The 27637-nt window shown below is 33.2% G+C and overlaps 1 protein-coding gene across 7 annotated transcripts; it reads right to left on the reverse strand.

Annotated features, from left to right (window-relative positions):
* Positions 1 to 1050: 1050 nt before the first annotated feature.
* On the reverse strand, positions 1051 to 26870 carry LOC113864460 (protein phosphatase 2C 77). Of its 7 annotated transcripts, XM_027498184.1 has the most exons (15): positions 26444 to 26836; positions 24549 to 24723; positions 24308 to 24391; positions 23799 to 24040; positions 23426 to 23669; positions 22933 to 23012; positions 22571 to 22655; positions 21566 to 21697; positions 21359 to 21472; positions 20737 to 20784; positions 19290 to 19369; positions 14261 to 14693; positions 13849 to 14166; positions 13661 to 13766; positions 11120 to 12083 (listed from the first exon to the last, which is right to left on the reverse strand). In XM_027498184.1, the coding sequence occupies exons 1-15, from the start codon at positions 26584 to 26586 to the stop codon at positions 11749 to 11751; spliced, it is 2619 nt and encodes an 872-aa protein (XP_027353985.1). In that variant the 5' UTR covers positions 26587 to 26836; the 3' UTR covers positions 11120 to 11748. The 7 variants fall into 7 exon arrangements, 5 of the variants coding, with proteins under 5 accessions (XP_027353989.1, XP_027353985.1, XP_027353986.1 ...); XM_027498189.1 differs by lacking the exons at positions 11120 to 12083; positions 13661 to 13766; positions 13849 to 14166; positions 14261 to 14693 and adding an exon at positions 18080 to 18892 and having other exon boundaries at positions 19282 to 19369; positions 26444 to 26870; XR_003504845.1 differs by lacking the exons at positions 19290 to 19369; positions 20737 to 20784; positions 21359 to 21472; ... (6 more) ...; positions 24549 to 24723; positions 26444 to 26836 and adding exons at positions 10718 to 11035; positions 15837 to 15920; positions 16024 to 16187 and having other exon boundaries at positions 11232 to 12083; positions 14261 to 15548.
* Positions 26871 to 27637: the final 767 nt, after the last annotated feature.

Genomic DNA, 27637 nt, shown 5'->3' on the forward strand with positions numbered 1-27637 from the left:
AGCCGTGAAATAATCTGATTTCATATTTAAAACATACTTTCATTTAGCTGAAGGTAAAATTTCTTGATTTTCTGATAGGCACACAAATTCCCCAGGTAGAACATTAAAAAAACCTTCATAAGCATACCTACATTTATACAAGACTAGAAGACTGAAGCCGGAGAACAACGATGGATTTAATAATTATTTCATGTTTCTAAGAATTTAGGAACAACTAACAAATAACAAATACTTAGGAGCTAATATGATAGCATACTTTATATTTAGAAGATGAATATGAGCATTTCTTTTTAATTAATTGGGGACAGAATACAACTATTAATGCATGAGACTGTTGATAAAAATCTTTATATATCTAGTGGGTTCTTTTTCTTTTTCAAAATTCTTGGGTGATCACAAAATTTATCATTTACTATTTTATCTTATCGAATGTGTGAAGTATTTGCGTATAATATTTTACAGTTCCATTAAATTTGTCATATAGCATTTTTTAAAAGTTCATTTTAAAAAATTTAATTTATTACTCCATTTGTTTTATATTTTTCATTTATTTTATTTATAAATTAAAATTTAATATTTTAACTTTTAAAATTTGCATAAATTTAACTTAAATATTACATATCTTATAAATGTGTTGAGTACGAAATTTAGCTTTTATATTGCAACACCTTATAAATGGTTAGGTTAATGTATTAATTAATCGCAGTAATTACTATGATAAAATAATTTTATTAAACTAAAATTGATTTTGCTTCTTCCACATTTACTTTATTGCGAAACTTGACAGCATGACACAGCCAGACACGTAGGTCCTTCAGCTTGCCTTGATGGTAGCGACAATCAGAATCGGAACTGCATGTTTGGATATTTATGGTGTCAACAATCGTGGCCACTTAAAACAATAGTTCCTTCTGAAAAATATTGCAATATTTGGTAACCTAAATGGTTGAAAGAATGAAAATATCTTTAAAAAGTTAATCAATCTACGGGTATCTTTTTAGAAAGAAGAATGCGACAAGGTTTGACAATTATGCGCACCAGTACTTGATAAGCCAGATTCCTGTATATAATCTCAAATTCAATGGAAAAAAACATGATAAGCATGGGTAAACCATCCCAAACAAAAAAAGAGCTGGGATTTTTCTTAAGCAACCTTGCCTATAATTGTTCTCCACCATCATAAATGCAGTACAGCAACTGAAATCGGGTCATGACTAATGATATCATCAATCCACCACCGACACAAAACTCAAGGGATGATGTAGCACCAAATTCTACATTGGATCACAACTTCTAAACCACAAGGCCAACTAGCTACTACTTTTTATAAACAACACAAGTTAAAATAATATGAAAGTAAATACCTCACAGAGCCTTTGTTCTCGGAGGCATAATAATGAATACAATATGCTGACAGATAGGCATGGAACTGGTCTCCTATAACCACTACAACAAGCGGCGAAGATTTACATAGCTCTAATGCGGCAGTGTACAACAAGGAAAATCTCTTAATCAATTGAGAGTTCTAGGGAAAGGTGGATGTATTATAGTACAGGGTGCTATCCTCAAGCCATGAAGAAATGCCCAGATGAAAAATTTATGGGCAGAAAAACTATATGGGATCATGTTCAGCTTTCCATTATCTTCAAACACTCAGGTGCAGTTGAAGAAACAGTCATGTCTTGTTCTTAAATTTTCTCTGTGCTTTCAAGTCCACCACAATAACAGTGATGTTATCTTTGCTGCCCTTCTGAAGAGCGCGGTTTGATAGGTATTCTGCAGCTGCTTGTGCAGCAGGATCAATTCCCTCTCCCCTTTCTGGGGGCAGTTCCAAGCCATTTTTCTTGTGCCAGAGAAGTATACGTCTTCGAGCCAGGTCACACACCTCTTCATTTGTCATGACATCCCACAGGCCGTCACTGGCCAGAATGAGACATTCATCGTCTTTTGCACGAGGAAGAACCATAACTTCAGGATCTGGAATAATCCATGGCTTCAAATATCTATCCCCTGAAAGTCACAGCAACAATAAACAAAAACAGTTTTGGACTAACTGTGCAAGTATCACACGAATCTTCCAACTTTGCAAGGACAAGCAACCTCATCACATCATTGTGCACAAGTACACACCACGGACAGAAACATAGGCACCAAAGCTACTGGCACGAAGAATGCAATGAAAGTAAAAATAAAAACAGAGCAAAAACCATTAACACTTTCCTTAATCAGGATTGTTCAAGATCATATTGTTTTAATTATTGCAGCTACACTACAGATACAAGAAATCACGTCAATCCGATAGAGAAACACGATATTCATTTCAATAGCAACCCTGTTTGCCTTCAGGGTGAGCTGAACCAAACCCAACAACTACTCAAAATCAACTAAACAATGTAGATGAACTCATAACTTCAATATTTGCAGTTTATGAATATATTGTACATCTCTACTAGTTATAGCAGACTTACTAAAAAGGGTTCTATAGCTTATGGCCATTTGGAAGTACTAGAATTGGACGGAATGGAAAAAAGTTTTCTTTCTCCTGATGAGGGAAGAAAGGTGAAGCCAAATCGTTGTCCAAGTGAAAATTCAATACCCCAGACAGAACTTCTTTAGTAACGTGACGCAGTTTATGAATCAACAAGATCTTATAATAAAATTAACCAAACCTGGGCGAAACTCAAGGCTCAGCTCAAGGGGAACTTTTCCCTTCAGGAAAAACTCCTCTAAAGTGAGTTTATTTTTAAAGGGAGAAATTAAAGGATTATCCGCCCTCGGATATCTATAGGTTATTATCATTTATTCACAATTAAATCAATAAAAGATAACTCATCAAATTTTCACTTTATGAAAAAACACACTTTAGAGGAGTCTCATCTATTCCATCTGGCCTTCACATTCCATTTCCTTTGATAATTTTTTTGTTTTTTGTTTTTAACTCAAACAGGGAGAATTACTTTCATCTCATCGTCTCTAAAGTGAAACTTCATAGGACGAGCCATAGGATGTTGCAAGATATTCTCAGCAGAACTTTATACAACATTTGGGAATCACATCAAGAACTTCTAGCTCTATGGTATCAAACTGTTGAAATAAACATCTATTTAATTATCACACAATCCAGACATTCCTTTTTCAAAAAAAAAAAAAAAGTATGAATGCTGACATATCTGATTAAACTCTCGAATCCTAATTAACAATTCCTGTGACACCTCACCCAAAATAAAAACCAAAAACCTTCAAGATTTAAGGAATCCTATTCTGACATTAAAACACAAGCATTATGATTCATGTATGAATAAGCAAAATTGTTGTTGTATGAATAAGCAAACTGCATTGTATGGAATGAAATGACTCTAAAATTAGTATTTTTCACAACATGGACGTCCTTATCAATATCTTAGTTTATGCGTGGAAAAAGTGAATATCAGCAGCATCGTTTATGTTTGTACTGTAAACTTTGATAGAATAAGAAATGAAGTGAAATTTGTGATTAAATACATACCAATAGACCTTGACATTGCAAGAACACCAAATACTCGATGACCATTCCATTGTATCACCTTTCCTCCAGCTGCCTCAATTCTTGCATATTCATCATCACGATTTGGCTACCGTATAATAATCAGAAATCAATTTCCTCTAACAAATTAAAATTATTTTCAAAGGAGATGAAAAACTACGATTAGAGGTAGCTTACTTTGTGATCAACAGATAGCGCCATGGGTTCTTTACCACGACACAGAACTGCTCTTGAATCACCACTGTTTGCAACTATGATATGAGATGAACAGATAATAGCAACAACAGCAGTTGACCCAACAGTTTCTGGGGCAACAGGTTCACAATTAACTTTCCCCCCAACTTCAGCATCAACCTTCAAAAAGCAATTGGTGAAAGCTCTTCTCCACTGATCTTGACAATCATCCTTGGTACTTCCAGCTTTTAAACTTTCCTTGGCAAATTCTATTTCCTCAGCCAATGCCAAATGCATGCGCTCACGACAATAATTTGCTACCTGAGTGAGGAAATCCAGCTCCACATGAAGAGTTACCCACAGTAAAATGCCAGTCACTGGCATAGGAATCACATAAAACAAAATAAAACTTTACCTGAGAGCCACCATGGCCATCATAGACTCCAAAGAAATGTATTGTCTGCTGACTGAAACATTTGTTTATTCCATCAGGTACCCTATCACCTATTAGCATTCGAATAGGAATTTTAAAAAATTGAGGTACAGTTGCAACTGCATCTTCCATCTCTGGCCTTTTTCCACACATAGATGTAAATCCCCAAAGTGGAGTACAATCTAATTCAAAAACACTTCGCCCAACTGTTCCACTCACAGCTCTTTCCAGAGGTCGTTGATTTAGGACAGCTGTAGTAGGCTTTGGGCCAGATCTAACTCCTATTTCTTCTTCAAGGCTCACTGCTTCTGCTAGGGGTTCATTCATAATATCTACCTCCACATTTGACCTGCCCATATCTGTGGCCCCCGCTACAATATTGGCAGCAGAGATACTCTTCTCTATGTCTGTGGAACTTGCTGTCCCTAAATCTGAAGAAACCTCAGAACTGTTGAACTCATCTCCACAAACACTACTACTCTCACTTGCTACTGAAAAATAAAAGCTATCAACAACTGGATCCCCATCCAATGATAACGAATCATCCTCCTCAAATTCAGGGTTTAAAGCTTCATCCCGAACAACCAAAGAGCTTCTGTTTTGAGATATCATACTCAACAATGGAATTTCTCCTTGTCTTCCCTGTTTTGGAGGTGCGACTGCAGCAATACCAACTTCATCCTCCAGATGGTCAACGTTCTCATCGGAGCATATAAAAGTCTTAGTTGAAACCTTAGTTATAGAATTGGATAACAACCCTGCATCAGCCATCAGCTTAAGTCTGGATACATCCAAGTGTTTAGCAATGGTTGGCTTATCACACACTGAATTACCTACTCTTAATGGCACTACAATCGTGGTCGACATCTCCTCCATTAAAATCCTTGTCTAGGTAGTACAAAAAATTACCCCCCCACCCTTCTGATATCACACAGCCAGTCATACTTCAACTAATTTACCACCTGCTTTTCTGATTGAAAACAATCCTAGAATGTGGAGCATGGATTTAAAATAATCATTTTCCATGTCCAAGAAGCACAATGAAGGAGGCAAATTCAATCTATGCAAAGCATGGACTAGCTAAAAGGTGGCGAAAGTGAAATGGGGGTAGTCAGATCTGGTCAACAACAGTGGATCCAAACTTCAATATGGGGAAATTTTAACCAAAAATAGCTAGGCTACACCCTTTTTCAACAATTATCATATTCTTCTCCGTCTAACTTCGTCAACTTTAGTGAGAAAAACAGCTCAAAACTTGAAAGGAACAAAATTTATCTGCAAAAAAAATTATATATATATATATATTAAAACCCCACAAAAATAAGAGCGGGGAAAAACAAAACCAACACTCATTATCTCTAAACACAAGAAAGAAAGAGGGAAAAAAAGGGTCATGAGAAAGAAACCAAGGAAAAGCAAAGTCTCAAGAATCACAGGGAAGCCCTTAAAAGATAACACCTTTTTTCCACACAACACCATGAATTACCTGGATCTGAGGCAACACATCTCAACCTAGTCCAATAGTAATAATAATAATAATCACAAAAATGAAAGAATGAAAGAGAAAAACGATTCAGCACCTAATTTTGTCAACTGTATAGAGTCAGCTTTTATTTTTTTCTCTTCTCACTGTTTTGTCTCCTGACTGTGACACCTGAAACCCATGATTGCAGATGGAACAAAGAATCAACAATGAAAACCAATAAACAATAAAAATAACAGCTTTGGCGTGTTCATCTACATATGCATACCTGGGCACGGGTGGGTGCAGGGACTTTGAAGCGCGCGAGAAAGGGAGTAGAGAAGAAAATGACCAAAAAATATATATAAAAAAAATAGAAAAAAATGGTTTGAAAAGAGCAAAGAGTGTTGTGGGAAAGAAGAGAAGAGAATGGAGTTGGACAGATGTCAAATCTTGAAGGGTGAGTTTTCTGGTGCCCTCAAATTTGAGGAGGCATCTGATGCCTTCTTTCTTAAGGTGGACTAATAATCACCATTTAAGTGTATCTTCATTTTTATTTTTAAGGTATCTATCATTAAAATTTTGAATTTGTTATAAAAAATCCTATTTTAAAAACTCAAGTAATTAACCTTTGTCATAACTTTAACAGCGTTAACCTGATTATAGTAATATGAAATTTTAACTTTGGTGAAAAAAATCTAATTTTTTTCTTCTAACATGGTAGTCTCTTCCCCCGTTTACCTAAAGAACTACCGCATATTTCTCCGTTAACCGCTGCTCTATTGTTGTGTCTTGGCCTGATTCTAACCTCAAATTCGATGTGTGCACCTTCCTCCTTTAGCATTGGTGGGTCCATTTTGTTATTGTTAGTTGTCAGTGTGGGATGTGTCTTCAAGAATAGTGTTAACGGATTTACTTTTATTGCTTCATGATTATATAGTAAGGAATGAAGTGTTTAACCCTGGTAAAACGCTTCATCTCCTCCTTCTTATGTGGTTGTGTATTCCTGCATCTTCTATCACTGAGTTGTTGTGCCTTGGTCCGATTGTGACTCACGATCCTGTGTGTGCATCTTTTTCCTCTTCCACTAGTGACTATGTCTTTCTTCTTGTTAATTAGTTGTACACAGGGAGAGTTGCTTCTTTGAACATCGTGAAAATAGAGGTAAGGTTAGTCTCATGATCTGTGTAGAGTGGATTTACTTTTTCTTTTCATGATTTGCGTTGGTTATATGCCCTTGTTTCTCAATTATGATTTCATATTTTGATGTATAATGTTTATTGATTGCAATGTTCTGTCTAGATTGTTGAGTTTTGATAGTCATCAATTTATTATGAAAGTTTAAATATAATTTTGGCACTTGTTCAAAATCTTTTTTTTTTATTTAGTTATTGTATACAAAAATTATAAAAAATATATTAAATAAAAAAATATTATCAAAATAATTTATATTGTCAATATTTGTTTAATATTATTATTTTGTATTTAAATACTTTTTATTTTAATCTTTATATATAATACATTTTTGTATTATAACTCTTGTATATGACACATTTTTTATTTTTATCTTTATAATAAAATAGTTTTAATTAAAGAAATCAAAATATAAAAAAATGGGGTGGTAAAAAAGAGAGTTATATATATAAGAACTAAAAAAAATGTTACAAATAAAGACTAAAATAAAACTCACCGTTGATATAAATTAAAACTTTATAGTGATTTGTTAGCATGTCAGAAAAAATATTTATTAACTTTAAATAATATAACTATAAAATAATATAGTTATAAAAATTATTATAAAAAGTTAATACTTGAGAGTTTGATAAGCAATACTTTAGTGTTATATCTTGATATTTTGAAAGATTATTTAAGATATTATTTGACAATAAATTTTATATACTGTATTTTAAATACTTTTGGTATTTTTTCAATTAATATTAAACAAAATATTTTTGAAATTAGTATAAACCTTTATCATATTAAATGAAATTATGATAAATTATTTATTTTATGAACAAAACTTAAATAAGATTATATAAATGTTAATATCTAATTATAATCAAAATCTTACTTTAATAATTATATTTTGTAATTTATTATGAATGGTAGTAACATTTGTTTCACTTCTATTTGGTGGTAATTTTGTTTTAACCTTTATATAATTTTGTTTTCATTTTGGTCCTTTTATGAAACATTTTTTTTAAATTTTGATCCCATAATTAATTTTTTTATAATAATTAAAAAATGTGAAATGTTTAAAAGCACAACAAAAAAAATATATTATGTATAACAGTTTTATAATTAAATTTAATACCATATATTATTTCAAAAATAATTTTTATTTGAGGATTTATTTTAATTTTTTATATAAAAACAAAATAAAAAATGAATTTTATATAGAAACTAAAATAAGCTTTTAACTTGTTATGAATGTCACTTGTAACAATCATAGAATTTAAACATTCAAGTGTGTACTTTTATAAAATTATGATTTATTTTGATTGAGTTGATCCACCATTTCAACGTAGGCATATATATTTTTAGAATGGAATTTAAAGAAAAAAAAATCATAAACTTAGGAAGTACAAAGAGAAGAAAAAACCAAAAAAAAAAATAAATAATACTATAATTCAAAGGTATGTATTTGCTTCTTTTTTTTTATACATGGACAATTTTTTTTATAGTTATAATTGGTAAATATCAACAAACTTCATATTTATTAAGTAAATATAAGATATAAGTGTTTTTGTTAGGCAAGCACAATAATTTTCAGGTTTTATTAAGACATATTATTCTACAAGTGAAGCACACGATCTTCTTCAGATAGTTAAATATTCATTTTATTTTATATTATCTGAGTTGATACTCTTATTTTTGTATGAAGCTGTTCTTATTCTTTTGAGAGCCTTAAATCATGTGCCTTTTGATAAATGCCTTTTAATATGTCTTGTTTTTCTTTATTTGCGGATCTGTGCTACTGTTTATAATGTTTTAGCCTATATTACCTCAGTTGCATGTTTATCTAGGGTTTGTGCACTTTTTTTTTTTTTTTTTGAAATTTTCTCTACTTTTGTCTTGTAGTGAAGTATTGACAAATGTTAATCAATTCAGTTTGGATATGAATTTTGATTGGATAAATTTTTAAACTGTCATTTCAAATGCTAACATTGTGAAAAAATTATCAAAAATAAAGTTACGAGAAAACATAATGTTGATTACAAGAAAAAATTATAAATTAAAACTTAAAATTTTATTAAATGAAATTGGGAAAAGAAAGAATATTCATTTCAAGCTCTTTGATGATATGATATTTAAGACTTAATATCATAAACACGTTTTATGTTTTAGTCATCAATTCAATATGTTAATTAAAACATTATCAATCCGTTATATATTATAGGTAAAATATATATTTTTATTCAAATCCTAAACCTTAAACTAAAATTATAATAGGTAATTTTTTTTCTACTTAGCACTAAGATTAAAAAAATTATATGTAATAAATTTTCATTATACGGTAATACGAGAAATGTAAGCAACACACTTTTTGTTAATATACTTTTTTTATTTTTTGTTAAATTTATTAAAAATATAAAAACATGAAAAAAATGTTAAATTAGAAATAAGACACATATAACTTTTTGTAGTTTTGAATTTTAATCGTTTATGTTAATAGGTAATCTTTTTTTTTTTCACTATATTACATCGTTGATGGCAAAAGAAAGTATGTGATATATCTCTTGCAAATTGCAATCACTTCATCAGGGATTATCTTGTATGGCTATATGTATAGCCAAATCTAAGGCGATTCTCAGTGATTTCCTTTATCAACCTTCAAATAATCAATGTCCAAGGATAAAAAGCCAATGCATTATAACTTTCTATCGATTAATCGACTGCTTGGTGTATTATTTTATCTTCTCATCACATCTGTGAAAGTATTTACATATAATATTTTACAGTTACATTAAATTTGTCATATAGCATTTTTTTAAATGTTCATTTAATTTATTACTGTATAAATGTGTTGTACGAAATTTATTTTTACATTGAAACACGCTAAAGAAGCTTTTAATTGACTCTACTTTCATCTCAAATGTATTTATAATTTGCATTAATTACTATAAAATAATTTTATTAAACTAAAATTGATTTTGTGAATGCTATAAGGATAATGGTAGCGGAATTTATTTAATTGCAAAACTTGACAGCATGACACGTGGGACCTTCAGCTTGTCTCTATGGTCGCGGCAATCACAATCTTTTACGAACCCAAAAATAAAAATGAAAAAAAAAGAAAGAGTTTATTGAATTTAAAACAAAGAATAGAAAATATGAGAAAGATCTTTCATCCAAAGCTTTTTCCTTTCAAAGTTAAAACTCAATTTACAAATAATAATAAATCAAAATGTTTTTCCTTTACTTCTTCATCCTATTTATTTACCTCACAAACCTCTTCTAACGAATTTTTATCAGTGACTAACTCAATTAACTATTCTAACTAACTTTCCCTTCTCTCTTCCTTTTTCATCGGGGGATTAACATTTTCCTCTGTCACAACTACATCAATATTTGTTTCTCTTGCTAATTTGCTTCATTATTTTTCGTTTCTTCTCTAGCACAAGGGTGCGGTTCCTGATTATTGAGCCTTTATTTTTGTTTTCTGACTTCAAGAACTGCAATGAGTCACTATCACACCTTGGGCTTTAGTTCCCTCAACTTCACTATATTTTGACCCACTATCCTCCACGTTGTTTTTGTTTTGCTCAGTTGAATGGGGGTTCAATCTCATCATACTATGTCTTGGGCACCATGTGCTTCAACTCTGAAATGTTGGTTTGACAAGAATGAGGTTGCAATAATCTGAGAAACAATTAACTTCTTCACAAACATCACTTTCTTCAATGACCCATATGATTTTGGTGTTTCTTGTTTCATTGTCAACTTCTTTAACGGTTGTTCAAGATCAGAAATACTAGGCTTCCAAGAATGTTTTAATTTGTGAACGCCAAAATCTTTCTTCAAGGTCATCACAAAATTGTCCATTTTTTTCTTACTAAATATTATTCTCTTCAGATTTTGGATCGGGCAGGGCAGACCATTTATTTCATAGAAACGGAAAAGACAAGAAAATTTTATTAGATTTAATGAAAAGAACAAAATTTAAGAGACGGATCTCTCCTCCAACGTTTGTCTCTCACAAAAGATTTCTCCTTTCACGAAGTAAAGCTTACTTTACAGATGATAACAATTTTCAATGTCCTTTTTCTTTACATCTTCATCTTATCCATTTACCTCAGAAATCCCTTCTAACTGACTTATTTCATTAACTAACTTTCCCTTCACTCTCGATTCCAGAACCGGAACTGCATGCTTGGATAATTATGGTGTAAACAATCGTGGCCACTAAAAAATACTGCATTGCATGTTGAAAAATGGCAACCTGAAGAATGAAAATATCTTAAAAAAGTTAATCGATCTACAGGTATCTTTTTAGAAAAGAAGAATGCGACAAAATGCACCAATTCATGATAAGCCAGATTCCAGTTTATAATCTCATAATTCAAAGGAAAATACATGAGAAGCATAGGCAAACCACCCGAATAAAAAAAAGAAAGCAGGGACTTTTCTTAAGCAACCTTGCCTATAATTGTTCTCCACCATCATAATTGCAGTACAACTACTGAAATTGGGTCATGACCAATGATATCAATCCACCACCGACACAACTCAGAAGGGATGATGTAACACCAAATTCTACAATGGATCACAACTTCTAAACCACAAGGCCAATTAGCTACTACTTTTTTATAAACAACACAAGTTAAAATAATATGAAGTAAATACCTCACAGAGCCTTTGTTCTCGGAGGCATAATAATGAATACAATATGCTGACAGATGGCATGGAACTGGTCTCCTATACCCACTACAACAAGCAGCGAAGATTTACATAGCTCCAATGCGGCAGTGTACAACAAGGAAAAACTCTTAATCAATTGAGAGTTCTAGGGAAAGGTGGTTGTATTATATAGTACAGGGTGCTATTCTCGAGCCATGAAATGCCCAGATGAAAAATTTATGGGCAGAGAAACTATATGGGATCATGTTCAGCTTTCCATTATCTTCAAACACTCAGGTGCAGTTGAAGAAACAGTCATGTCTTGTTCTTAAATTTTCTCTGAGCTTTCAAGTCCACCACAATAACAGTGATGTTATCTTTGCTTCCCTTCTGAAGAGCACGGTTTGATAGGTATTCTGCAGCTGCTTGTGCAGCAGGATCAATTCCCCCTCCCCTTTCTGGGGGCAGTTCCAAGCCATTTTTCTTGTGCCAGAGAAGTATACGTCTTCGAGCCAGGTCACACACCTCTTCATTTGTCATGACATCCCACAAGCCATCACTAGCCAGAATGAGACATTCATCGTCTTTTGCACGAGGAAGAAATGTAACTTCAGGATCTGGAATAATCCATGGCTTCAAATATCTGTCACCTGAAAGTCACAGCAACAATAAACAAAAACAGTTTTGGACTAACTGTGCAAGTATCACACGAATCTCAGTTGCAACTTTGCAAGGACAAGCAAACTCGTCACATCATTGTGCACAAGTACACACCACAGGCAGAAACATAGGCACCAAAGCTACTGGCACAAAAAATGCAATGAAGGGAAAGAAAAAACAGAGCAAAAACCATTTACACTTTTCTTAATCAGGACTGTTCAAGATCATATTGTTTTAACATTGCAGCTACACTACAGATACAAGCAATCACGTCAATCCGATAGAGAAATACACTATTCATTTGAATAGCAACCCTGTATGTCTTCACTTCAGGGTGAGCTGAACCAAACCCAACAACTACTCATAAAATCAAATAAACAATGTAGATATAAAGTTTAAACTTTAATATTTGCAGTTTTTGTTCTATGTTGTACATGTCCAATAGTTATAGTAGACTTGCTAAAAAGGGTTCTATATTGTACATCTCCAATAGTTAGTAGACTTGCAAAATGGGTTCTACAACTTTTGCAGTTTTTGTTCTATAATGTACATCTCCAATTGCAGTTTTCTTTTTCCTGGTTTGGAAACAAAGGGGAAGGCAAAGGGTCTTACAGGTGAAAATTCAATATACTCCAGAAAAAACTTCTTAAGTTACTCAGTTCATGAATTAACAAGATTTTAAAATAAAATAAACCAAACTTGGGCCAAACAAAAGGCTCAGCTCAAGGGGAACTGTTCCTTTCGGAAAAAAGTCCTCCAAAGTGAGTTTATTATTAAAGTGGGAAGGGGATTATCCACCCTTGGATCTTTACAGGTTATTATCATTTACTTTTAATTAAATCAATGATAGGTAACCCTTGTTACCCTTCACATTTTCAATTCACAAACAAAGTCACTTAAGAGGAGCTTATCTATTCCCTCTGGCCTTCACATTCCATTTCCGGGGATAAATATTTTTACTTTGAAACTCCTAAAGAGGTAGAATTACTTTCATCCCATTGTCTCTAAGGTGAAACTTTACAGGACGAGCCATAGGATGTTGCAAGAGATTATTGGCAGAAGAACTATATACAACATTGGGGAGTCACATTCAAGACCTTCTAGCTCTATGGTATTAAACTGTTGAAATAAACATCTATTTAATCATCACATAATCCAGGGATTTTAGTAATAGATCTTTTTCCTTTTTTTCAAAAAAATGTATGAATGCTGACATATCTAATTAAACTCTTGAATCCAAATTAACAGGTCCTGTGACACCCCCCACCCAAAAAAACAAAAAACAGAAGAGAAAAATAAAAGAACCAAAAACCTTCAAGATTTAAGGAATCCTATTCTGGCATTAAAACTCAAGCATCATGATTCGTGTATGAATAAGCAAACTGCATTGTATGGAATGAAATGACTCTAAAATTAGTATTGTTCACAATCTTGACATGGACATCCTTATCAATATCAATCTTAGTTTATGTGTGGAAAAAGTGAACATCAGCTGCATTGTTCATGTTTATACTGTAAATCTTTGATAGAATAAGAAATAAAGTGAAATTTGTGATCAAGTACATACCAATAGACCTTGACATTGCAAGAACTCCAAATACGCGATGACCATTCCATTGTATCACCTTTCCTCCAGCTGCCTCAATTCTTGCATATTCATCATCACGATTTGGCTACCATATAATAATCAGAAATCAATTTCCTCTAACTAATTATTTCAAAGGAGAAGCAAAACTATAATTAGAGGTAGCTTACTTTATGATCAACAGATAGCGCCATGGGTTCTTTACCACGACACAGAACTGCTCTTGAATCACCACTGTTTGCAACTATGATATGAGACGAACATATACTAGCAACAACAGCAGTTGACCCAACGGTTTCTGGGGCAACAGGCTCACAATTAACTTTCCCCCCAACTTCAGCATCAACCTTCAAAAAGCAATTGGTGAAAGCTTTTTTCCACTGATCTCGACAATCATCCTTGGTACTTCCAGCTTTTAAAGCTTCCTTGATAAATTCTATTTCCTCAGCCAACGCCAAATGCATGCGCTCACGACAATAATTTGCTACCTGAGTGAGGAAATCCAGCTCCACTTGAAGAGTTACCCACAGTAAAATGCCAGTCATTGGCATAGGAATCACGGAAAACAAAATAAAACTTTACCTGAGAGCCACCATGGCCATCATAGACTCCAAAGAAATGTATTGTCTGCTGACTGAAACATTTGTTTATTCCATCAGGTACCCTATCACCTATTAGCATTTGAATAGGAATTTTAAAAAATTGAGGTACAGTTGCAACTGCATCTTCCATCTCTGGCCTTTTTCCACACATAGATGTAAATCCCCAAAGTGGAGTACAATCTAATTCAAAAACACTTCGCCCAACTGTTCCACTCACAGCTCTTTCCAGAGGTCGTTGATTTAGGACAGCTGTAGTAGGCTTTGGGCCAGATCTAACTCCTATTTCTTCTTCTAGGCTCAGTGCTTCGGCTAGGGGTTCATTCATAATATCTATCTCCACATTTGACTTCCCCATATCTGTGGCCCCGGCTACAATATTGGCAGCAGAGATACTCTTCTCTAAGTCTGTGGAACTTGCTGTCCCTAAATCTGAAGAAACCTCAGAACTGATGAACTCATCTCCACAAACACTACTACTCTCACTTGCTACTGAAAAATAAAAGCTATCAACAACTGGATCCCCATCCAATGATAACGAATCCTCCTCCTCAATTTCTGGGGTTAAAACTTCATCCCGAACAACCAAAGAGCTTATGTTTTGAGATATCATACCCAACAATGGAATTTCTCCTTCTCTTCCCTGTTTTGGAGGTGCAACTGCAGCAATACCAACTTCATCCTCCAAATGGTCAACGTTATGATTCTCACATGAGCATATAAAAGTCTCAGTTGAAACCTTAGTTATAGAATTGGATAACAACCCTGCATCAGCCATCAGCTTAAGTCTGGATACATCCAAGTGTTTAGCTATGGTTGGCTTATCACACACTGAATTACCTACTCTTAATGGCACTACAACCGTGGTCGACATCTCCTCCATTAAAATCCTTGTCTAGGTAGTACAAAAAATTATCCCCCCACCCTTCTGATATCATACAGCCAGTCATGTTTCAACTAATTTACCACCTGCTTTTCTGATTGAAAACGGTCCTAGAATGTGAAGCATGGATTTAAAATAATCATTTTCCATGTCCAAGAAGCAAAATGAAGGAGGCAAATTCAACCTATGCAACGCATGGACTAGCTAAAAGGTGGTGAAAATGAAATGGGGGTTGTCAGATCTGGTCAACCACCATGGATCCGAATTTCCATTTGCGGAAATTTTAGGGCTACACCCTTTTTGAACAATTATCATATTCTTCTCTGTCTAACTTCGTCAACTCTAGTGAGAGAAAAACAGCCCGAAAATTGAAAGGTACAAACTTTATCTGCAAAAACAAAAAAGATTAAAAGCCCACAAAAATTAGAGAGCGGAAAAACAAAACCAACACTCATTATCTCTAAACACAAGAAAGAAAAGTGGAGAAAAAGCGTCATGAGAAAGAAAACAAGGAAAAACAAAGTCTCAAGAATCACAGGGAAGCCCTTAAAAGATAACACCCTTTTTTCCACAGAGCACCATGAGTTACCTGGATCTGAGGCAACGCGTTTCAACCTAGTCCAATAATAATAATAATAATCACAAAAAAAGAAAGAAAGGAAAAACGATTCAGCACCTAATTTTGTCAACTGTGTAGAGTCTCGTTGCTCTCTTCTTCTTCTTTTTCTCTTCTCAATGTCTTGTCTCCTGAGTGTGACACCTGAAACCCATGATTGGAGAAGGAACAAATAATCAACAGAAAACAAAAAATACAAAAAATAATAAAAATAACAGCTTTGGTGTGTTCATCCACATATGCGTACCAGGGTGTGGGTGGGTGTATAGACTTGGAAGCGCGAGAAAAGGAGTGGAGAAGAAAATGACCAAAAAATATAAAAAAGAAACTTTTAATGAAAGAAAAATGGTTTGAAAAGAGTAAAGAGTGTTGTGGGAGAGAAGAGTAAAAGAATGGAGTTGGACAGATGTCAAATCTTGAAGAGCATATTAAAGCATCTCCACCCATCCATCCATTCTCCTCTTTCACTTTTCACCATCCAATCTAATCTTCACCAGTTGTTTCTTTTTTATTTTTTTTAATAATCCATAATTTATTAGCTTTAAGAGGAATCACGGTTTTAATGTAACAGTGCATTTTTTCGGGTAAACAGTGCATTATGTTTAGTTACCCAATATTGTTTTTAAATATTATAAATGTTTTAGTTTGATATTTATTTTGATTTAAAACTTATAAATTTCCATCAAATAATTTTTTTAATTACATTTATTATTATTTTTTTTATTATTGTTATTATCACTATTGTTATAATTTTTTATGTTTAATTGATGTAGTTAAGAATAATTAACAAAAAACGCTTACTTAATTGACGTTTAAAAATTAGACACTTAAAATAAAATTGTAAAACTGAAAAAAAAAATCAACCCAAAGGACCGAATTTTTTTTTTTTTTTGTTATTTTCTTATAATAAACGCTAACAGTATCTAATACTGATTAAATTTATTAATTATATTATTAATGCATTTCATTTTAAATTTTAATTCAATTTTATATAATTTTAATAAAAAATTATTTCTTGATTATTCCACTTCTTAAACTAATTAGTAATACATACTTTTATTTATTTAAAAATTAATTGTTAAATTTAATTTTAAATTTGATTAGTTTTACAATCAAAATATTGATATATTTGTATTGAATTAAATGTATATTTTTATAATTTAATCCTTAATACAGTTATAATTAAAAGTATATTAAAAAATACATTACTAAATTAGTGTGGAAAAGTCACGGGTGATGATCCATCATTGGTCCTGTTTGTGACGTATTGCCATCCTCAGCTCAACGAGGTCAGCGTTTCATATAAAAGAAAATGGCTATGTAATTATAAAATATGATCATAGATAGAGCTGAAATTATTTTAATTATTTTCACCATTTTATATCTGTTTTACAATTTCAACCTATTGGAAATGTTCACTGCAGAGGGATGAGACATTTCGTTATATATCATTTGTTTATTTGGTTATTGAAACCCACCAATGAAGTGAGAGAACAACCCACCATTACTTTTTTTCATCCACAAATGAATATATATACACTTTTGTTATGTATACGTATTATCAAATATTCATGTACTGTTGTTGTCATACTATTTTTTATTGTGCTGTAATATAATAAAATATAAAAATAATATGTTATGTATAATGAGTATTGACATCTATTATTGCCAAGTATCTTTGTAAATTTGAGTATGTAATTAAAAGTTTTTATAAACAAAATTAAATTTATAAACTTGCATACAATTTAAAAACATATTAATACTTGGTCCTTATTTCACTAAAATGTAACATATCATTTAAAATATGTAAATTATATACAAGTAATCTTCATTCTAATATTACAAGAATTAATAAATAATTTGATAATTTTTTTGTAAAAGACAATTAGAAGTGTCAATTTATTCTAAATCATATATAACATTTATATTATTATTACAAAATTTTAACCAAAAAAATAAAACATCTCAAATAAAAAAAATGAAAGTATAAAATATTAAATTAAAAATGTTGTCATATAAATTGTTATATAACGCATATGAAATTAAGAACACTTTATTTGTTTTTTACAGTTATTTAATTTTAACAAAATTTAACACAGACAATCATAATTTTAACAGTCAACACTTATAACCTCAAGGTCTAAAGCACAAATTTATCATTTACCATTATTAAATTTTATCATAAATAATCAAACTTAAAATACACAATTCACATATTTTTTTTAAAAATGTCATGTGACCTTCTAAAATGATTATATAATTTATAAAAAAAATAAATCATATGTCACTCTCATTATATATATAAAAAAAAAAACTCTTCCACTAAATTAATTCCCATAAATATACATATATAAACAAGTAATCACACGTTGAACAGACTACAAAATGGATGGGTATTCACTTCAAGCTCCATCTTTAAGGAAGTTACATGAAGATTGGTTGATTGTAAAAAAAAAAAAAAAAAAAAAGAAGAGGTTGCCTGTATTCATTGAAGCATTAACCAGTGAACAGGACAATCAGGTTGACGTCACTAATTGCACTTTTCCACATAAAATAGGTACAAAGTAAAGAGCAAGCAACTGAGCAACTAAAGACAACAGCATAGTCCATCCCCAAGCATAATCTTTCTTTAGTAGTTAAATTTTTGCTACCTTCCAATAAATGTACACATCACATGGAATAATTTTATCAGGATGCTTTCTTTTAGTTCCTCAGTAATTTGTCCATAACTAATACTTAACCAGCAACTGCCACTAGAGAAGGCAAGTCTTCCACAGCCAACCTGGGCAGCCAGGAGAGGAGCATTCAGTCGCATAATTCTCAGTTCCTAGTTTGAAAATTCAAATACACACATGGTGTTGCCCTACAAGCTTTGACAATGCTGTTCAACTACTTGCTGTACACATTGTTCTTGCAAATGGCATAGGAATTGAAGTACCATAATAGATGTTCTTGGCCAAATATTTAAAGCCAAAGCAAATACACAAAAACTCAACACGATGATGGAATTCAATTTGCACAAAGTTAAGGTAACATGGGATCTCCAGATGATGCAAGGACTTGTAAACTTGTTTCCTCAGCTGCTCGTTTAGATGCATAATCTTGCATGGAATCACCTGCAAATTGCTATATCATTAATATATTCAACCTCTATAACATTTTTGTTTGATCAATTTGTTTCATGCCAGTCCCAAATTAGTGCTTCTAAACTTAAAAAAGTTCATCAGTGCTGGTCCTTGGCTCCTTCCTGCAATGGCATTGATCCCTATGCCATTATATTATTCAAGAACAATAAACTAGTTTGACACAGGATACTCGAGTCAACAAGACTGGTTTGAAATGATTAAAAAAATTCAGTTTTATGCAAATGTTCCTTGAAAGAAGACGACAAGGATGTTGAAAGAAAATTACCTAGGAATTATTCTTGCAACCACAGTATGTAACCACTAGATTCTCAACTATATAATATTATAGACCAAATAAGAAGTGGTGTTACATCACATACCAAAAGACTGACGAAGTCCTTCCTTTACAGCATCAAAGTTCTTGTAAGTGTAACCAACAAAGTTTAGATCTTTGGTAGTTAGAAGCATCTGCAGGAATGGAAGTTGGAACATAAAAATACACCAATTGTATAATTATGCAAGATAAAAATTTACTAAACTAATGAATATTCTACATAAAAGAAAAAGGATATAAAGAGGGAAAAAAACCGTATCCTAGCCCAAAATAATTAAACAAGTAAAGACTTCTGATTCTCATAGTTATGTCCATAACACAAACAGCAAAACACTGCATATACCTGGGATCAAATCCCACCTTCACCAGAGAGGGAGGGTCACCTCCCATTGTGTTACGACATCAATGAACCAAAAATGAAAAAGAAATAACAAATTGAGAACTATTGATAAATTTAAGGCCAATTGTAAGAAAGAAGGATGATAAAAAATAATGAGAAGTATGATCAAGCACCATGCAGTTGTCTTCATCAACAGAAAGAAAGAAGGATAATACTCAAAATAAAGTGCTGTTTATTTTCCCCAGCAGCTGGAAAGGTAAAAATTACTTAATTCCTAGACTGAGTGCAAATAAAGCCTTAATACAAGCAACATTATTTGTATAAATTGTTCATTATCACCGTGGACATCACATAAGCAACAAAAGTTGGTTGATGAAATTTATACTACAATAAACAAATTAATGTTTAAGCCATTACCACACACACAAATTGAAGTAAATATATCTCAACAAGCATAAAGAGTAGCTTGTTTTACAACTCTATGAAAACAGTACTTGTCATTTTATAGTTTTGATTTATATATAACAATAAAAAAATAATTATTAAAACTTTATTGCTCATCAGCAACGTTTTGCAGAAGTATCAAGAATCATGATATCACCAAATTGGCCACAATGAACTATTAAGGTTTAAATATGTTTTTGGTCTTTATATTTTAACAATTTTTTTGTTTTATTCCCTTTGAACAAATTTTTTTTTGTTTTAATCCTTACTTTTTTATAAAATTTTGTTTCTAGACAAAAACAAAAATTTATAAAAAATTAAGGACTAAAATAATAAAAAAATCGTTCGAAGAGACTAAAATAAAAAATTCACTAAAATATGATGACCAAATACATATTTAAACCTATTATGTTGACTTTCATCTCAAAGTATTGACTATGTATGTGCCAATTGAGGAGCAAACATCTTTGTCACCAGTATGTGTGTGTTTGGATTAGTAATTTTTAATTCTAAAAATATCTATTCAAAACATTAATAAGAACTTTTGAAAAGAATGATTTTTTTCCTAAAAATTAAGTTGATCTGAACAAGCCCGGTAATTTATGATAATTTTAATGTAATACACTTTCACATGCTTTTATATATAAAATTCAAACGTGAGGCCGAGAGATTTAGATGAACAAAATAATGAAAGTAAACCAATACAAGCAAGGTTACCTTTCGTGAGGATCCGGATCCAGTTCTTGCTGCTGTTGGTGGATCAACCTAACAATTAAAAGCAAAATGCAATGAAAAATCTAAAGGCTTTAAGTTCACAACAGCACATCACACCATATAATCATGAACTTCGTACCCAATGCACCTATAAATATCATTCAAGAAGTGGAAAAGGTTTAAACACAACAAAAAAAAAAAAAACACATCTTTACTGCCCAAGATTGCTAAAAGCATAGAACTGTAACTACAGAGATTCTCACAAGCTGCCAAATCATAAAAGCATAACTTTTAGCAATTATCAGAAAGGGAAGGGGGGGGGGGGGAGCAAGAATGTATGAATTCACCTTTCATTAAATTAACAATTCCTTGATGGCCCATAAAAAGTATAGAAATTTATAAATACATGACAATGGCCTAGACAAACCTAAATTTAACAATAGAAAACTATGATATCGAGCAACATTATACACCTGCAGGTAATATTGACGCAACACTTAAATGATTATAAACAAAAGTGAGAGATTAGCAGTTCTAACAGTTGGCAACAGTTCTGCAGTAGGAGAATGTATAGAGGGGAAAAACAATGGGGATAAAAAAAAAGGTGATTAGTTCATATTTATACCTCATCAAACTTCATGAAGTTTTGAGTATCCAACTCCCCATTGACTTGAGGTTTAAATGCTGCCTCCATTTCATACAACTTATCCCACTCCACTCCCTTGAACCAAGGATGAGCCTGGAGTATACAGAATGTATATATAAGTAGATGACAGAAAAAAGAAAGTTGACAAGGCCGTACAGCAATATTATTATAAAATGAACACCTTACCTTGATTTCATGTGCCCCTCGTGTACCTAATCTATGATCAACATCACATAGCAACCTGTAGATTAGATCCTTAGCCTCAAGTGTTAATTGGGCATCTTCTGGGAATATTAAATGATTTCTCCAATGAACAATCTGACAACAATGAATTACCGTCAACCAAAAAGAATGTCTGAACACTGACTCTAGGCAACATAACTAGAAGGATTTGAAATAATATGGTGACAAACAAGAGCATTAGCAGCAGTCATAAAAAGTGATGAAGATAGTCAAATAATGACCAGGAAGTAAGTACTAAACTGATCTTATCTCTCATAAGCTATTAGGAGAGGGCATGAGTGGTGTTATTACATCTATAACGATTAGGTGCTCCCTCAACCCCTTACATATATAACAATTAGGTCCACTTACCTTGTGTTAAAATTCAAATTTCTTTAATTTATTTAGAAGAATGCAGCTGGCACTGGCAGTCACAGAAGCTTTGATACCATGTCCAGAACCAAGTCTCCCAAAAGCTTAAACTACTAAGTGAAGGCACATGAATAGCTTTATTACATCTCTAACACATATCCCAAATTATTTGAATCAATATTATATGATCATCACAATTGATAAAAATAAAATAAATAAAAATCCTTTCCTCCCTTTTCTTCCAAACTTTCGCCCCATTCTTGATTCCCCCTTGTTTTTTCTTTTTCTCTCTTAGTTGCCAATATTCTATTGGAGGATAGGGAGAGGAGATAAAATATTTGAATCTCAAAACGAATACTTGTAGTAACAACTGGAAACAGTACTAAGTTATGTATCAGCTTAAACTGCCCCCCCCCCCTCCCCCCTCCCTTAAGCTCTCTAGTATTTCATTAGGAGATACAGAAAATGGTAGAATCCTTGTGTTCAAAAAGAACACATGTAGTAACAATAGGAAATGGTACTAAGTCACCAGCAGCTTAAGCTACAAATGAGATGCAAGTTATTATGAGAAGACATTAAACCAACAAAGGATGTTACCTTTCTGCATGTAGTTATTGGGTCATCAGAGTAAAATGGAGGGTAACCGACCAGCATTTCGTACATTATTGCTCCTAGTGACCACCTGTCCGTACAAAATAATCATTCCACATGAAATGTAATAAATAACTAGATGGAGGAAGATTGTAGATTTATTGTAAAACTTATCAAGTTAATTAAAAATTGCATAAATTCTTTCATAAAATAAGAAAAAGGTACAAATTTCAAATGATCAGCCAAAAGTATTAATCCATATTAAGCAGAACTACAGCCATGCAAATTAAATTTAAAAAAAAAAAAAAAACTGCATGAATCTTCATGACTGATAGATCACAAAACCAAAAACATAGGTAAGAACTAACCAATCACATTCCATCCCATAACCCTTTTTAAGAAGTACTTCAGGAGCAATGTAGTCGGGTGTCCCCACAGTTGAAAATGCCTTGCAATGAGAAACAAGGGAACTGTGAACTGAAAGGCCTTTGGTCGTAACAGCTATACTTTCATAGAAACAAGTGCAGCAGTAGTAATTGTAGACCATGCCATTGGCAAACATAATTTGCGTGAATGGATGTAAAACAGCCATGATCAGGTACTAAGGTTTTATACAAAATAAATTTATAGTACTGTGGCCCACATTACACCATCCTGCACTATACTATGCCATACTATCAGACTACACGTTGGAACAGGATTACACTATAATGGACAGAGGACCAGAGTTTCAAAAATTTTAAAACATACGAGAAATGTTAGGGTCTTTCAAAGATGTTATTTTAAATATAAGTATAATTTTGTTCATAAACATGAGTGACAACATAGTTTTTTAATGTATCAATAAATTTGCCAGCCTACCAACTTCCTCCTGTTCATCTGCCAATGCTGAAGCTGTTCACGTGGACTTCTCCAACTGCTTCGATTGTCCGCATCAGGAAAACATCCATCAATATCCATTGGCTCTGCCAAAGTTTCATCATCCATGGTCTGATTTTCATGCAGTGTAGACAAGGTAATACAATCGAGAGGCTTACAGAGGCCAAAATCAGATAGCTTCATGTGACCATTTTTGTCCAGAAGTAGGTTATCAGGTTTAATATCTCTGAAAAATAGATTAGGCAAATTAATATGACTGTTTAGTATGTAAGGGATACTTTTTAGCACCCAATAAACCATCATCAATGATTTAACAAATTAAGTCAACAACTTTTTAATCACATCCAAATTTAACCTGTGAATGTAATTATGTTTGTGAATAGATTCTATTGCCAGAACACTCTGTGCAATGTAAAATCTGGCAACATTTTCACTTAAGGTGTCTTCCCTCATCAGCAGAGTCATAACGTCACCCCCAGGCAGATACTCCATAATCAAATACAAGTAATCAGCATCCTGAAATGAGTAGTAAAGTTTCACAATGCAATGACTGGCAACTTCGGCCAGCAAGTTTCGCTCAGCTCTAACATGCTCCACCTGTAGGGAAAAAATACCTCTTGTGAGAAAAATAGCAACTAAGCGTTCTTCAAGACAAACAGTCATCCAATGACTTGGTGATCCATCCTCTATGGAGACAGTATAACCTATTAATCGGTCTAGATTAATACATTTCAGCTATAACATTGAAAGGACAATGTAGAGTACAAAATCACATGTCAGGTCTGTTATTTTCATCCAGATTATACATCCATTAGTGATTTCTAAGTTTTACTCTATTCAGCATGTTATATGCATATTTCTCACCTGACCTCTCCTAAGCATTTCAGATTTCTTCAGCTTTTTCATGGCATAAATATTTCCAGATTTCTTCTCCCGACACAGTCTAACCTGTAATTGAACGAGTTAGCAGAAAATAATAGCAGGAACAACCTTTACATAGCAAGAAACAGAATATTTTCCATTTCCCAAATGCTGAATAATGATGTATTCCATATCCAACAAGAATTCATTCATGCACAAATAAGTGTATAGTGACAGTTCTGACCTCCCCAAAAGCTCCCCTTCCAATGATGGTCAAAAGCTCAAAATCATTAACACAGATCTTGTGCCTCTTCAACCGCATATATTCAGTCTCCTTCCTCTCTAAATCTTTGATGAGGTTGATCCGTTCCTCGTTTGGCACATCTGAAGAAGCTAACTTTCTTTCTAAAACCCAACGCCTAGAAAAAAAAATTGTATCAGGATCAATAACTCCAAAACACAAGGTGAACAAAAGATCTGCTCCGACTAGAGACTATTTTAGTAAAATACATAAGCATAGCTACCAGCAGCGGGGCCAATGTAAACTTCCACTTCTTTAACTACATCTTTTTGTCAAATGAAGCTCACAAAAGGAGGAACGAGTGTTAGGTTGTTTCACCCTGATCAGACTAGACCACACCATAATGTCTAATAAAACAAGGCAACAAATACCTCTTATGATCAAGTCAATAAATATATTTCGTTCATTCATGGCACAAAACCATAATGTTATACTAAGACAACACCCAATGCAAAATATTGAAAGAGATGTGTGCTTTTTCCATCCATAGTGTAAAGATAATTCCAAACCAATAACTTCAATCGAAACCAGAATGCTCAATCTATAGAATAAGTATATCATGGTCCTTGTTTCTCATTCTAAGTAGGCCAAGACATATGTTTATCCCTATTTAGTAGCTATGTCTATTCATTGCATCATTGTTGTCCTTTAATTTTGTCCGTGCCATCCAACTACCACACTAGATGCTTGTGTAACTGTTGGTGATGCTTCCCAAATGGAATGACACTCATCGATAGACATGTACTTATAAAAAGCTAGAATGAAAAGGTTGTAAGATTATCCAATTAATTATCATTTATGCCTTCTACGAAATGCAATCTAATCAAGCCAATAATTTTGCAGATCAGGGTTGATTGTATAAATCTAACTTGATCACTGTTGACAAATACAGTTAATTATGATTTATGACCACAAGATGGTAAATAGTAAAAAAGAACAAAAAAAAAAAAAAAGAGCGCAGTTCAAGTTGTCTAACCATAAAAAGAGAAGATAATTAACTTGTTGGTTTTTCTTGGTCGCACATTAAGAACCCATATATAGCATGTTTTAATTTTTATTGGAAATCATAGGATCTAATGTATTGATAGCATTAAATGCTATAATTTTTAATAAAAAGTTACTATTTATTATTTCTTATTGTGTGCCCTTGAGCACACATTAAAAAATCCTTTAACTTATTTACAGATTTAAGGCTTGACAAAAATTATTCAATCAAAGCATATAGATATTGGATTGATAGGTGCTGTGAATACGCAAAAGATGCAATTGGGCCTCTCCTCACTGATCAACTGCGCAGATGTAACATGTTAATAGATTACAAATGTACTTATTGCAACTTATGAAGACAAAAATTCACTGATTAAGGTCAGGGTTATCATTAAGAGCCTGGATCATATGCGATGACAGTTACCTAAACTAACACAAAAGAGCCTCCATACTGTAACGACCAAGTTAATCCCTTCCACTGAGTCTCACACCATATACGGAGATGAATTGATTACTCTACCTCAACTCAAACATCCTATGCATTTACTTCAACCCATTAATCAGAGCAAATGGAGCATGAATTGCTTAAATAATCATTAATCAAACCAAACAGATTCACACCGAGATAATTTAAAGTAAGAAACTGTCAACTGTGGGCCTATGAACCCCAAATACAGTGATTTTCACCTCAGCTATCAAAGAAGTGGAAGCTGAAAAGGCAATCAAAAGATCAAAAGATAAGATCTACACCTGAGTTTGCATTGTGCTCGATTTTAACACTTCCCTAACCACGATGGTTCAAAAATTGATGACCAAATCAGAAGAAAATGAATAATAAACAGTTCCCCTACCTCTCCTTCCTCTCCTGGATGTTCTTCATCTGTGCCCTATAGTGATTCTCAATGAACTTCTTCGCCGCCGCCACCTTCTCCATGGTCAAGCTTGATCCCAACACCTCCTCTGCTCCGCTCTCTTCCTCCTCGAGATCCTCCATCTCTCTCTCTCTCTCTCTCTCTCTCTCTCTCTCTCTCTCTCTCTCTCTTCCTCTGTGTGTGTGCGTTGTCTAGCACTGAGAGTGTGAGTGAGAGAGAGAATAATGTGTAACTCCAACTACAAGTGTATCTATTCTTTAAGTATATAAATCTAACCTATCTGATTCTTCTGAAGCTTTTCTCTCTCTAACTCCAACACACACACACACACACACACTGTACAGCTTTCTCTCTCTAAAAAAACACCCTGGAGCTCTTATTTATTGCAACAACGAGGAGATGATGGCAAAGATGCATTAAAGAAAAAGGCACAGATTTAACCCCCGCATACGACACCAACGTTATCCAATGCACTTTCCACGCATCCTCGGAAGCCACGTAACCAACGCTGTTCGAGGATTTTCGATTGTCCCTTACGTGGCGCCATCTCGTTCGAGGACTCACCCGAAGTGCGTGGGGTGGTGGCGCAGGGGAAAGTGGATCCATGGAAAAGTGCGTTGCGGTGAGGGCGTAACGCGCTGGGGAATGAGGGTGTGGAACACATTGGGATGCGGTAGGAGAAAACGTCGCTGTCACATCATAAATGAAATTTGCGCATTTTTAGTACATGACAACAACGAGGAAGGGCCCCACTTTTATGGGTCTGATTGGGTCGTGACACCCACTCTCCTTGTTTGGGACGTTTCCTTTTATTAAATTCTCTGCGCTCTCATTGGCTGGAGCCAACCCTGTGTTATGGGCTTAGCTGCTTGTGTTTAGTGAGCTATCGCCGTATACATGTATTTTCCCCTCTGGATCTGAGTTGTCACAGTCCTATTCTACTCTCTTTTTTATTTTTCTTTTTTAAATTCAATTCTTTCCTGTTTCAACCCCACTCGCACCTCCAACACCTTCCTTAAAAGCTCAACTTCACGCACCTTCAACATTATGCTAATCTATATAAAGTTTTTAATATGTAAATTGTATTTTATATTTTATACGAGACTTCCAATTTCGGACTTTGAGACTTGACCCGTCGCGATACAAATGTCCAAACATACGCCACTTATCTTA

The sequence above is a fragment of the Abrus precatorius genome, unplaced genomic scaffold (genome assembly GCF_003935025.1).
Source record: "Abrus precatorius isolate BTA unplaced genomic scaffold, Abrus_2018 Scaffold4, whole genome shotgun sequence".
NCBI lineage: Eukaryota > Viridiplantae > Streptophyta > Magnoliopsida > Fabales > Fabaceae > Abrus > Abrus precatorius.

What these genes read in the sequence shown, in the direction of transcription:
- LOC113864460 (XM_027498184.1), bottom strand. Translation starts at nt 26,586, where the DNA reads ATGGAGGATCTCGAGGAGGAAGAGAGCGGAGCAGAGGAGGTGTTGGGA. An exon ending in GAAGGGGAGCTTTTGGGGAG is followed by an intron (nt 24,392 to 24,548) that starts GTCAGAACTGTC and finishes GTTCAATTACAG; the next exon opens with GTTAGACTGTGTCGGGAGAA. An exon ending in ATGGCCATGGTGGCTCTCAG is followed by an intron (nt 14,167 to 14,260) that starts GTAAAGTTTTAT and finishes TTCCTCACTCAG; the next exon opens with GTAGCAAATTATTGTCGTGA.